The sequence below is a fragment of the Lepus europaeus genome, chromosome 4 (genome assembly GCF_033115175.1).
Source record: "Lepus europaeus isolate LE1 chromosome 4, mLepTim1.pri, whole genome shotgun sequence".
Taxonomy (NCBI): Eukaryota; Metazoa; Chordata; class Mammalia; order Lagomorpha; family Leporidae; genus Lepus; species Lepus europaeus.
The window spans coordinates 25,900,763-25,915,330 of NC_084830.1; the positions used below are offsets into that span (position 1 = coordinate 25,900,763).

Consider the following 14,568-nt stretch of genomic DNA (forward strand, 5'->3'; position numbering starts at 1 on the left):
GAGAGAGAGAGATAATAGAGAACTTCCTACGACTTATCAAATCCCTTATGAAATTCTTCCTTCAAAGGAAACCTGTCAAGTGTTGTCAGAGAGCCTAAAGACTACAACAGCATTATCTGCAAGTCTTGAGATTAAACATGTAACTTCACTTCTTTGCTGATTGCAGTCACTCTGAAAATACAAGAAACTGGAAATGCTGACTATGAGAGGATGGATTTACAAGTCTTGATTTTCATCCTATGGTTCAAAATGTTTTTTTTTTAAAGAATGGAATATGCAAGAAAAATTTGCACATTTGGTGGGAGACTTAGGAGTATGTTCAAAAAAATACCAAGGGTGGAAAAGTGTTTTATAATGAAGATGAGAGAAAATTCTGCCAATGAAATTATAAAACAGTATGCTACTAAAGACAACTGCCATGATATAGAATATTCATCTACTTGAGTTAGAGAGCAGACCTTCATTTTTGTGTCCCCTGTATCTTGTAAACTACTTAAACCAAATTAATGTTCCCAACACTAACAGTTAGATACATTGCAAACAAAAATATCAAGACCAGACTTTCTTATTACATAAAAGAAATCTGGAAGTAGGCAGTTATGGCTTATATTATGAGTCTATAATGTTAGGGACTCAGGATTATCCAATTTTATGGGTCCACTGGCCTTAATTTAACTTTGGTTCTCATTGTCCAGGATAGTTGCTGCAGTACTAGCTATCATATCCGTAATCCAATCAACAATACAAGAAACAAAAGTAGGGTGTGCCAATCCTTGGTTGGAAATCTTCTAGAAATGTCCACATAACTCTTGCTCAAAAGCATGTTTAGTCGATTACATCTACATATAGGAAGTATAAGTAATCTTTTAGCTGACCTCCATGTGCCAAACTAAAGAAAATGGCAAAAATGTTGGGAAGCAATTCTCAGCTTTCTTCATAATATTCAATATAAAATAAAGATCCATCTAAAATAAAGATTCAATATAAAATAAAGGTCAGAAACACTAGATGACATCAGAATAGTAAATATGCTGAGGAAAGTAAGTATTCTATGTGACTAGGTGTCCAAATACAAGAAATAGTAACCACAATAAAACTAGAATAATAACTATTATTTACTGGGTTCATACAATTTGCCAAACACCATGCTTTACATGCATCATTGCATGGAATGAACACCAAAATATTAAGAGGTTGGATATGATCAGTTTTACTTTATTAATGAGAAAACAACCTCGGAGAGGTTGAACAACTTCCAAAGGTCACAGGGTTACTGAATGGAAGAACCATGGTGCAATCTATTTTCATCAACTCCTTGCTCTTCAGTGTGGTCCACAATCCAACAGCCTTGGACTTACTTGGAAAAAGTTAAAAGCAGACTCTCAGGCCTTCCCCCAAACTACTGAATTAAAACTTGATTTAAACAATGCCCTGAGGTAAGTAGTAAGTCCATTAAAAGTGGGCAAGTATCATTCTCTGCTACCTGTCATGAATATATCAGACCCCACTGAAGAAAGCCCTAATGTTAGTCTTAGGGAAATAACTTAAGTCATATAGTGTTTCTAGAATAATGCTAATCCTCATACATGTTTAGCAAGTAGGGCAATTGTTTCTAAACAACATAGAAGGTACACCAACTCTGGTGAGACATTATTTCCCCAAAAAGTTAAATTTTTGTTCTCATCAAGTTCATGCAAACATATTAACCCAGCTGAACAGCCAGCCCTGAGAAGCAGGTACTATACACAATGCCCGTTCACTTCCAGTTGGCTCTTGGTTCAGTCTGGCCCCATGCTGTGTCTTTGAAGTGCTTACTGTAGGAGTTTCTCTAATCCCTACATTTTCATTTTCTTATAGCTCAGCAGCTTCTCACACACTTTCCATCAAGCACCTGTGCATTCTTTGTAGTAACCCTGATTCATAGTAATGTGACATGTCCTTTAAAGTTTGCAATGATTTTTACTAGGATTGTTAACATTTGTGGTAGCTTCACTGGTTTTAAGAAATCTATCTCAACCTCTTTTTTTCTCCAATTTGTCCAATAATTTTTGAACTAATTTCGCAGAATGAATGGAACAATGTATAGCACATTAAAACAAAAAATGTCTGCATTCTGGAATGGCTGGAGTGGGCAAACACCATCCACCAGCTTTCACTAAGTACCTTTATTGTCAAAGATACAGAACTATTATAGAAAAAGATAGCAGGGATGAAAATAGAGTAAATATATCAAAATACTCACACAGATTCTCACCTAGATTCAAAAATGCTCATGGTACTGAAATGTTGAAAATTTCTGATTGAAATACAACTGGTTAACATAGACCATGACCTGGCTTCTTAGTCCTTGACACATTTACATAACCTCTGGCCTACAGACTAGCCCGCTCTTGGACCCTGGAGAGTTTTCTTTCTTTCTTTCTTTCTTTCTTTCTTTCTTTTTTTTTTTTTTTTTAATATTTGACAGGCAGAGTCAGTCAGTGAGAGAGAGAGAGAGAGAGAAAGGTCTTCCTTCCGCTGGTTCATCCCCCAAATGGCCGCTACGGCGCTGCACCAATCCAAAGCCAGGAGCCAGGTGCTTCCTCCTGGTCTCCCATATGGGTGCAGGGGCCCAAGCACTTTGGCCATCCTCCACTGCCCTCCCAGGCCACAGCAGAGAGCTGACTGGAAGAGGAACAACCGGGACTAGAACCCGCGCCCATATTGGATGCCGGTGCCCCAGGCGGAGGATTAACCAAGTGAGCCACTGCGCCAGCCTCCCCCCACACTCCCCACCCCCGGCTGAGTTTTTTCTGCTAAGTACCTATCTATCTGAGAAAACCTTAACCTAGCCTTGACAGGGATGTTTGCTGCAAGCCCCTAGCTTCCTGGCTTGAACCCCATAGTTGCTGCCTGAAGATGAGGATGTGACTATGAATGAAATCCACCACTTGTAAAACTTTCAACACCCCTAACCGCACTGTTCTCATTCACTTACTGTAATTAGTACCAAGCGTATTAAGAATTGGTATTTCTGCTGACATCCCATATAGGCACTGTTTCGAGTCCTGGGCACTCCACTTCTGATCCAGCTCCCTGAAAATGGCCTGGGAAAGCAGTGGAAAGATGGTCCAATTTTGGGCCCCTGCACCCACATGGGAGACTGGGAAGAATTGCTATTTTAAATAATGACATTTTATCCTTTTCTCTTCTGCTTCTCAAAATTTCTGCATTTGATTATGACACTTTTACTATGAATTCTGTCTTTAAAGGTATTCACTTTTTGATCAAACTATTATGGTCCATTTTTAGGCATGGACAATACCTGGTTGGCATTAGAAGGAAAACCAGAATCTGCAATGTTTTTCAGTCACTTTCAGTCCATTTTCTCAGCTTAACTCAAAATATTAAAGAGGCTATTTACTCTTTATGAACTTCTTTCTTTGATCAGCTTTAGAAACAAGATAGATTTTATTTCAATTTAATTTTTTAAAATACTGGTGCAATATATTCAACATCCATCCACTACTAACATTAAATATCTCCTGAAAATCTATCTTCCTGCCTTAAATAATTCTTTTAACATTGTAGATTTTAAAAATTATATGCAATAATTTAAAAGGTTTCCTAGCTCAAGGAAACAAGTTTGCAAAAAATCTGTCTCTATTTTAAACAAGCCTGCTACTATGTGTTATAATATATGGTTCTGTAACACTTTCATCTCACAAAAAAAGGTCTCAGGGCTGTGTGTGTGTGTGTGTGCGTGTGTGATAGAAAGAATGAGAGAGAGAGAGATCATGAAACAATAAGACATATAACACAGCTGCTTTTAGAGGGGTACTCAAACCAGTGGCAACATCCAGTTTCTCAAAAGGAAAGCAAACCACTTTTAACTGAAGGAAGATTAAATCTGTAACTGAAATCTGTCCTGTCATGGTTTCAGCCGAATAAACTGCAAAATCTGACAAGTGCGCATTCATGAGGTATGCCCAGGTAGAGGAGATGCTGACAACAGTAAGTCCTTCGGGAAACTCTACCCTTCAGTGCAAGCAGGTGACTGTGTTGATCCGGTGGGACTCTGAACCAGAACAAAAAATGCACCCTCATCAAAAGAATCAAATCCAGCTGACTTAGAAGACGCAGTTACACTGTTCAGCAAGAAACTACACGGAAATCCATACATGAACAAGTGGACTCGGGGTTAAGTAACGTTATCTACAGCCAGGAACTGGACACAATAGTGAGCCCGTCTTCCATCCGTATCTGTTCTTCCTGGGACTATTCCTGCCTAACTAAACCGCAAGCTTCATGAAGGGAGGAACGACCGCCATTGTCTTCATCACTACCTCCCCAGCCTAGTCAGCGCATGGGGCGCAAGGCCCTCTATTCGTTGACTCAATGAATGAACCCCTACATTTCACTGTTCAAGGTTTTTGTGTTACCTTCCTCGCTAAAGAGCATTCAAGTGAATTTTTGTCTCAAATGCACAAAAATTCCACATCTACAATTTATTTTCTTTAAAACAAGTGCAAGAATAACATGAGACACCATAACCCGCGGGACCTACAAGCACCGCGCGTGCGCTATTCGCTAACGCCGGACTCGGAAAGCCCCTCCCGCAAGAGAATCACCTTTGCGCATGCTCAGTGACGAGCTCCCGCTCAGTGGGCGGGTTCCAAAGAAAAGGAAATGGTCGCTGCGCCTGCGTCGCTCCTTCTGGGTCTTAGGGCGGCTGCGCAGGCGCACAGGTACCATTTTTGACCGTAAACATCCTGCCGATTTGAACCGTGGATTTGGGCGGCAGGAAGAGCCGCGGCGTAACGGCAGCCATCTTGTTTGTTTGAGTGAATTGGAAAGGAGGCGGCGGCTGTGGCGCCGGCGGGAGCCGCTCCGAAGCTACACCTCGCCAGGGCTCCCCCTTTCCCCGCCCCCTCCCCCGACCCTTTTCCCCTCCCCGGGCCACCCAGCGCGCCCAGGTCCCAGCGGAGAGCTAGGTAAGACAACTCGGCCGACCCCGTCTTTCCCTGCGGCTCCCTCCCCCCACCCCTCGGCCGCCGTCGGGGTGCGGGACTCGGGGGTGGGAGGGCGCGGGCAGCCCTCGCCGCGCCCCCGCGTGCTGCACCTCCGTGCCCCGGAGCGGCGGCGCTGTCGGCCCGGGCCGCTTCGCCCCGGGCCCGCCCTCGTCTGGGACCCGCGCGGGCTGGGCCCGCATCATCGCTGATTCGGTCACAGATGGTTCTGGTCCCGTCTGAGACCAACAAAAGCCGTTACTCGGGCGGTCAGCTCCTCTGGTCGCCCGGAGAAGGCGGAGGGCGGCTTGGGCCGCGGAGGGAGGAGGAGAGGGTTTGAACGAGCGCGCTCTGGGCGCCGGGCCGCCGCCTCCTCGGGTAAAAAAAATGGCTGGCTGGGAAGACGCGGGATTCGGGGCGGGAGGCGGTGTTGGCGGGCCCGGCAGCCGCGGTGCCAGCCCGGAGGGGCCGCAAGCGTCGGCTGCGCTCGGGGGGCGGGCGCCGGGACAGTGCGGGCCCCGCCGCTTCGGTCGGGATCGGGCTGGAGGGCGGCGGGGGCCCCCGGCTCGCTGCTGCTGCCCCCCATGTTTCTAAAAAAGACAGCTTTTACGTTGGGAATATGCGGTGTTGGACAGAGCAGTAGAAAACGTGACGCGGGGGGTGCATCTGGTTCTTAGGAAACGAGCATCCCTGGTTTTCCCCTCCACTTTTTCTAATGGTTTCTGTAAATGCTTAGGCAGTCAGGTGTTGTGGAGACACGCTGGGGGAGGTGTGTGTGTGTGTGTCTGACATGCTTGCTGCCGGCTTGGTTGCGGAGAAAGGCTTGCACACAGTCTGAAAAGTGGGTGACACCTTGGGGTCGTGCCGCCAGATTCAGCGGCTTTCTTCAACTCTGGAGAAAGGACACGCCGCGGGATTTGTTCTCTCTGATCTGTTTGTCCTCAGCGCTCAGAAACTCGTTTACGTGACGGGTTTCTGGTGAATGCTTTGTGCCTGTCTGCTTGTCTTGTCGAGTTTCTGTTTGCTCTCATCGTACTGTTTGTAATAACCATTGATTTTTTCTGGAAAAAAAAAATCTTAAAATGAGTGTGAATGACAGCGTGCTGTGTGAGTCTTCAGAGTCTGGAGACGCTTTCCTAAGTTGTAGAGTTATTAAATATCTGTGTTTAGTGTGGGAGGAAACTAATTATTTTTGGAAAGACACGGATGAGGACATATGCCATATCCGATGATGAAATTATTTAACAGTTTGCATGGTTGAAGTGACAGCAGTGAACATAGTGCTTGCTATACACACATCAGAATTACTTAGACTTCACGTTTTTGTGTTTATGCCTTTATTAGTAGGCTGTAGAATTATGCTTCCCACTTGAAGTGGCATATGATTAAAGTATACTTAAGAGTTTGCTTTTGATGAATTCTTGTTTAACAAAACGTAGAACATTTGAACAGTCTTCTACTTTTGCAGTCTGGGACACTTGAGAAATGATTGTGTTTTTGTTAAATTTTTATATCAGAGTTGTTCAGCAAGATCATGCTGACTAGTTAATGTTATGCTGCAAGGTTTTTTTTGGAAGTTATTGTTTGTATCTATTGTGGCACTGTGTTAAGTGTGCTATTCAGTTTTAATTTTCATGGCTCTTGAAGAATATTATACCACCTTAAAGCTGAGAAAGCTAGAACTCCGATATCAAATAACTTACTCTGCTAAACAACTAAGTGAGGAGGGTGCTGAATTGGAATCTAGGACTGTCTGTAGAACCCCTTGGTCAAAAACCAAAAATACCAAAAAGGTGGGGAGCTGTGGCCACATACCTTCTTTCCCTAAGTGGCTCACTCTCCACCCCTGGAAGGGATAGCTCTGTTCCTGAATTATGTACTAATGTTTGCCAAGGTTAGTAAATCACCAAATATCAAACTTAGATTTTTTTTTTAATAGTAGAAAAACTGAATTACATAGTGATTAATCAGCTTAACTTGCTACTTAATGGCAAAGCAAAATTATGTTTGGACAGTAAGTGTAATGGTTTTTACTTTGCAGTAGATGCTTTTCTTAGACACACACACACACACAGTGTATGAATTTCAAATACTACAAGAGGGCAAGCCTTGTTTCCCCTGCAGACTCTCCAGAGGTAGCCACTGTTACCAGTTTCATGTGTTTTCCAGATATTTTATGTTTATGCAAGTGTGTGTAAATATAGTCAGCCCTCTGTATCTTGAACATTCTGGGTGCAGATGCTCTATCTATGAATCTATTTCTTGGTCTCTGTGTGGTTGAATCCACTGGCGCTGCATCTTCAGATGAGTGGGGACAACTATATAGAGCATTCTTCCCTTTCCTCACTGTAATGTTGAATTTTTCCTGGACATTTTTCCGTTTTACTACCAAATTTTATGTCATTGTTTAGGCCTACATTGTATTCTTTTGTGTAGGTGTATTTATTTTTCAAGTGTGTTATTGGCCAGCTATGTTATTTCTAATGTTTTGTTATTAAGTTACCATAACAAGATAACATAGTGTTACACTTGGAAGTGTGAGCTCTGAAGTTCAACCTCTACTTCTGTTAAATATAGGTAACAGTTGCCTACCTCTGCTTTGTTTTACTGTGTTTAAAATGGGCTAGTATTTGCAATGTAGAATAATCATGATGGAGTTTGGATTCATAAAATAGTTGATACTTGGTAAGGTGGGGTCTGTTTCTGTTAATACTGTTTATAGCCAAGTATAATTTTTTTAAAAATTTGCCTAATATTTGTCCATTTTAGGGGATACTAAACAGCATTTCAATATGCATATCAGTGTGAAACAATCAAATCAAGCAGTTAGCATTTCCATCTCTATCCTTTGTGTTTGGCGCCTACCAGCTGCTCTCTTCCAGTTTTTTGCACACAGTTTTTTGTTGTGGACTATAGCTGCCCCACCACACTGGAACACTAGAACCTGTTACTTTCTCTCTGTTTTAGTGCCCATTATCCAACCTTTCCTCTCTCCACTGCCCTGCCCTTTTCTAGCCTCTAGTGATCACTCTTCTGAATTTAAGTTGACTGTTTTAATTTCCACATGGAGAGCTTGCAGTATTTTTCTTTCTCTGTCTGGCTTATTTCTTATAATGTAATGATCTCCAGTGTCATTCATTTCACTGCAAATGATCTCATTTTTTCATGGCTGAATAATACTCCGTTGTGCATGTATGCCACATTTTCTTCATCCTAGTTATCAGTTGGTGGATATCTAGGTTGAATCCATATCTTGGCCATCGTGAGTGGCATTGCAGTTAACATGGGCCTGTGAATGATCTCGTTAATAGGCTGATTTCATTTCTTTCAGATATATACCCAAGAAATGTGATAGCTGGCGCATATGATAGATCTATTTTTAGTTTTCTGAGGCACCTCCTTACTGTTCATAATGGCTGTACTAATTTGCATTCCTACCAGCAGGGCTTGAGGGTTCCCTTTTCTCAGCAGTGACTGTAGTGAGATGATATCTCATTTGTGGTTTGATCTGCATGTCCCTGACGACTAATGATTCTGAGCATTTGTTCATTTATTTGTTGCCTATTTGTGTGTCTTCCTTTATGAAACCAAGTATATCTTTCATATTAATTACTGTAACCTCAGTACAGTACTGAAAAGTATCAAATTTTGATAAGATGTTGCCAAGTGATCCTTCAAAGAGATCTTGCCATTTTATGCAACTGATAACCTAATAGATGAATGAAGGGTTGATAAGGACTGGGAATATTGTACAATACAAATAGCTTCAATTTGGCATGGATTCTTCAGGATAACTGAAAAGAAAGTACTCTTTTTTGTATTATTGAATATTTCTAAAATATCATTTGACATTAGAGTTAAAGTATTTATGATCAATTGAGAAAATGTTGCTTACTGAAAAAAAATCATGAAATTGCAAGCCTTCTGAGGTCTTTTTGAAAAGATTTATCAGAATTTAGTATCTTCAAAATATACAGACTAATCACCCTTTTTTTTTTTTTTAATTGGGTACAGGTTAGTATTACCGAAATAAAAATTGGCTTACAGAACAACAGTGATTGCATTTTCTTCTTGTTCATATATAAGCCAATAGCTGATCCAGTACTCTTTCCTTTAGTTATTAGGGTGATTTCCTCTTGCTAATTGTTTCCCAGATTAATTTTAGCTTATCTCCTCCCTCCCTCCTGCTCCCTTCCCATGCTGAGAAGGCATCTATTTAGGAATCTCTGCCTCTGCATAGCAGGGATATTTTAGGCATGGGGCTCTGACCAGCAGCTGAAGTGCTGGCCATGAGCTTCTGACACCTGTTGAGAAGTGCCAGTAGTGTTAACTTTTAAAACCTCTGGACTTTTTTCCATCTGTCAACTATGAGATCACTTGGTGTACCTCATTTACTTACTCATAAAGCACATACTCAGTAATTGTCATTTGGCAAACAGTTTCTTAGGAGCTGTCTGTTTATTTGTAACACAATTGTTTGCTTCCATAGTGAAAATGGGGGTTTGTCATGTGTGACAGTAACTATTTCTAAGAACTCACTGCCATATTGAATTTCTGTAAAATTCTCTAGGTTTTATTTATAGCACTGTTGGGACAGCTTAAGTTTTCTTTAGCAAACTTTTTAAGGCTTGAAGTATAAGCACTTACTGGAGGCTGCCTTTGATATGGAAAGCGTATTTTGATCTACCGAATACTGTGTAGTGAATCAGGAACCTCTGAGGTGTTCCTTTTTAATGCTTTCAACTGAGTGTTTTAATCTGAGTTCTTCCTAGTATAGTATTCCTTAGTTCTTAACTGCAAGTTTGGAAGAAGATTATATTTGGTGATTGATGATCTCCAAAGAGCTTCAGGTTCAGAAAATGAGAATTTCAGGACCTTTTGCTATTAAGTGGTAGAAGATGGATATGAGGCATACCTGTGTTGTTGTTTTCCTACCATGCCCCTACCCTCCCATACTTCTTGGACATATGTGAAATATGTTGCCTGTGATATATTGAGTATTGCAGCTATTTTTATAAGTCTTAAAATTAGTATACTAGTTCTTCCTGGTTTTTTATTCTTTTTCAAAATGGTTTTAGCTTTTCTAGTTTCTTTGCCCTTACATACAAATTTTAGGATAATCCTATTGTTGTAAATAAGTCTCATTAGAATTTTGATGATTGTTAGTGTTTCGTAAACAAAACAAAAACCTAAGCATACACTTGTCACACTACCCAGCAATTATACTTTAGGACATTTGTCCCAAAGAAAAGTTCACCAGAAGTCACAAGAATATTTCTAACAACTTTATTTGTAAATGCTAAAGTGTGAAAACAACACCATGTTCTTGGCAATGAAAAGAAACATACTGTTGGTAAATGCAGCAAGTTAAATGGATCTCAGCATTATGCTAATTCCCAAAATGCCACATTGTATGATTACATTTATAATGACTTCTATATAAGCGCACTTTCATATCTTACTTTAGTCACAAACATTGTGGGAAAAGATAGGAAGGAAATCGTTTGGCTAATTCGATTTAAGTCTTTTGGAAAAGAGAAATAACACTTTGCTTACTTAATGTTCTCTTCTAAACTGGAGTTTTCAGGCAGCCTATCTTTTTTATGAGTTAATACATTAGCTTGCTGAAAGAACAGTGACAGCAATATATTTGTAATTCTAAGACTGTTGTCCTAGATTTAATATTTAAATTATGAATAGACAAGTGCTTGTCAAATTCTTGAGTTATGTATCTATGTAATACTTTTTTGAGCCTCAGTTTTTCTAAAAACTGTCTGCCTGGCTTGCTTGGAGGAATATGAAATGCTTAGTATGGTGCTTGTCACTAAGTAATTATTTTTTAAAGGCTGTAGCTGAGAATCTCAATTTTTAAATATGAGATTCTGAAAAAAAAAAAAGGACTATTTCCATTGTCAGTAATCAGGATAGGAATGAAGTTAATATTTGATGGAACTTCCAAGAGTTTTACAATGACAGCTTTTACACTTGAACTAACACTTTAAGCTGACAATAAGACATGAAAGCAGTTTGACTCTTGTTCCTTTTCCCTTCAGCCTTTAATGTGTAAGGGTCTTTTTCTTTACCCTCTCAAAATTTAAACAATGAGCTCTGATAAAATGAATATTACACTTGCATTCACATCCTTAAGATTTCTCATGTCTAAGTAAATATTTCAGTTCTCATGTGGTGCTTATGTTCTCATATGGTGCTTATATTAAGTTTCTCTCTCTCTCTCAGGTTTCTTCCTGTTTGATAGTCAACCAGCACAATGTTCTACGCACATTTTGTCCTCAGTAAAAGAGGGCCTCTGGCCAAAATTTGGCTAGCGGCCCATTGGGATAAGAAGCTAACCAAAGCCCATGTATTTGAGTGTAATTTGGAGAGCAGTGTGGAGAGTATCATCTCACCAAAGGTATGTTTAATATTAGTATTTGTATTCACTTTGTTTACTGATGTGTGAAATGGAACTTAAAAAGAAAACAACAACAGCTTTTTAGGTAGGAATTTGTATATTGGAGGCAAAGAAAATCCATAAATTGCCCACAGTTTTCTGTATTATATTATGTGTTTATCACCTCTAGATGTGATTTGATGTGATCACAATTTGATATTCTCTTTAAAAATTCCTTAGGGATGTTTTTATGTTTGAATAGCAAATAAGCATGAGGTTGGGGCAATATGCAGATACTTTACATTCCTATTTCTAGGTGCATTTATACTTAGTTTATAGATATATGATATATGAATTGACAGAATATGCAAAATAAGGTATTCATGTTTAGGGGCCATCTATAACCTGTCCACCTAGTAAGTACTGTCCACACTACCTCATTTACCTACGTAGCCTTTCAAATGTACTTGTGGTTTCTTGAAGACACTGAGCTTTTTCCCTAGCTTAGAAGTTTTTCACTTGCTTTGCATTTTCCAAGGAACATCTTCCTATAGCTATTTGTTCCCTTAATTACTGTCTGTCTCCCGTTGGGATGGAAGCTTCGTGAGTTTCTTTTACCTTGCTTTGTTTACTGATCTGTATGTAGAGGAACTTTTAATAACTTTCTCTGAAAGTGGTCTGAAGCAGTAGTTTCCATGTTGATATTTCTCAGATAGTATAGTTTAAAGCTATACGAGGTTTTTGCTTTAACAAGAAGGATCTTAAAACACACAGATGCAGCTACCATTTACTATTAAAATTGGGATTTCGTTGAAGAACAGACAAGTTGGCTTAAAATTCATGAAGAACTAATTTCAAAGGAAAAATTCTGAAATACAATTTACATGTATGTTCACATCTGTGTTTTAAAGGTCCTTTCCTATACCTTGCATACATCACATGCAAACACCAGTTATCCCATAGTGGAGATGTTCCAGATTACACATGCATGGACTGGCAGCATGAGGAAGTACTCTCAGAATTTCCAGTTTGGCCAAGTATTGGCATAGTGTGTTAAATAAGAGGAATTCTTAAGAGAGGGGAATCTCGCCGGCACCGCGGCTCACTAGGCTAATCCTCCACCTTGTGGCACCAGCACACCAGGTTCTAGTCCCGGTCGGGGCGCCGGATTCTGTCCTGGTTGCCCCTCTTCCAGGCCAACTCTCTGCTGTGGCCCGGGAGTGCAGTGGAGGATGGCCCAAGTGCTTGGGCCCTGCACCCCATGGGAGACCAGGAGAAGCACCTGGCTCCTGCCATCGGATCAGCGCAGCGCGCCGGCCGCATCACGCCAACCGCGGCGGCCATTGGAGAGTGAATCAACGGCAAAGGAAGACCTTTCTCTCTATCTCTCTCTCTCTCTCACTGTCCACTCTGCCTGTCAAAAATAAATAAATAAATAAAAAGAGGGGGGAATCTCAAAAGAATAAAACTGGGGATGTAGCAGAGAGTTGGTCAGAAAAGTTACATGGTAAAGTTTATGTTTTAGGTTGGGAAAGTGAAAGTTTGTGCTTACAGCAAATTTTCACTTGTCTATGGACTTTTTCCTGGTTTTAGAGTTATAGCTGATGCAATTTATTGACATAGTGTTAAAGTCATTGCTATCCTGCATCTCTAAGACAATTCTAATTTGAAAATTTTAATAAAAGGAAAACAAACATCTTACTCTAAAAAAGGAAAATAAATGATGTATAGTTCTGTACTTAGCGAAAACTTTAATAATATTTTGGTATGATTATCAGGCTTTTGGAAATTTATGTATTCAAATAGTTTTTTGTTTTTGTTTTTAAAGACATATTTATTTGAAAGACAGTTACAGAGAGAGAGGAGAAACAGAGACCTTCCATCTGCTGGTTCACTCCCCAGATGGATATAACAGCAGGGCTGTGCTAGGCCAAAGCCAGGAGCTTCTTCTGGGTCTCCCACATGGTGCAGGCACCCAAGCATTTGGACCATCCTCTGCTGCTTTCCCAGGCAACATTAGCAGGAAGTTGAATCAGAAATGGACAAGCTGGCGCCCATATGATCTGCTGGCGCTACAGGCCGTGGCTTTAACCCACTAAACCGCAACACAGGCCTCGCACAGTTTTTAATGCCTGTACACAAAAACCACTTTCCATTGTTGTTTTTAAGATTTATTTTTATTTGAAAGGCAAAGCCACAGAGAGAGATACTCCATCCACTGGTTCACTCCCCAAATGGCCGCAATGGCCAGGGCTGGGCCAGCTTGGAGCCAAAAGCCTCTTCTGGGTCTCCCACGTGGGTGCAGGAGCTCAAGCACTTGGGCTGTCCTCTGCTGCTTTCCCAGGCGCGTTAGCAGGGAGCTGGATTAGAAGTGGAGCAGCAGGCACTCAAACTGGCACCCGTATTGGATGCTGCAATCAAGGCGGCAGCTTTATCTGCTATACCACAATGCTGGCCCCATGTTAAGTTGTTTTGTAGCAGGACTGCACTTTGTTGATGGCTCTGTCATTATTTTTAGGGGTCTCTGAATATAGATTTAGACCTTACATCCTTCAAAAAATTGATTCAAAATGAATTATAGACCTAACTGTAAAACACAAAACAATATAAGCAATATAAAGCTACCAGGAGAAAAATCCAGATGACTTTGGGTTTGGGAGTGACTTTTTACATATAGCTCCAAAGCCATGCTCCATGAAAGGAAGAATTCATAAGCTGGACTTCATTAAAATAAGATCTCTATTCTGCAAGACACTGTCCAGAGAATGAAAACACATATCACGGGCTGGGAGACAATGTTGTAAAACACTTTAGTGATCAAGGACTGTTAGACGAAATATACAAAGAACTCCTGGAACTCAGTAGTAAGAAAACAAGCAACTTGATTTAAAAACAGGCCAATATTAACATCACCACACCATTGTCTGGAAAATGCAGATTAAATCAAGATACTACTACCTACCTATTAGAATGGCCAAAATCCAAAACATACACCACCCCAAATGCTGATGAAAATCTGGCAAAACAAGATATGTTCATTCATTGGGGCTGGTAATACAAAATGATTCAACAACTTTAGAAGACAAACTACGGCCCAGGAGTCTTACTCCATGGTATTTATTCAGTGTAGCTGAAACTTAGTTTTGTATAAAAACATGCACACTGATGTTTATGGCAGCTTTATTCATA

At 40.6% G+C, this 14,568-nt stretch overlaps 1 protein-coding gene across 1 annotated transcript in view; it reads left to right on the top strand.

Annotated features, from left to right (window-relative positions):
- The first annotated feature begins 4,799 nt into the window (after nt 1-4,799).
- Nucleotides 4,800-14,568, top strand: part of RAD21 (RAD21 cohesin complex component) — a 34,914-nt gene continuing 25,145 nt past the window's right edge. Inside the window, exons 1-2 of the mRNA XM_062188078.1 lie at nt 4,800-4,973; nt 11,226-11,400. Coding sequence (XP_062044062.1) covers nt 11,257-11,400 — 144 coding nt within the window. The 5' untranslated portion in view covers nt 4,800-4,973; nt 11,226-11,256. The remainder of the gene's footprint in view (nt 4,974-11,225; nt 11,401-14,568) is intronic.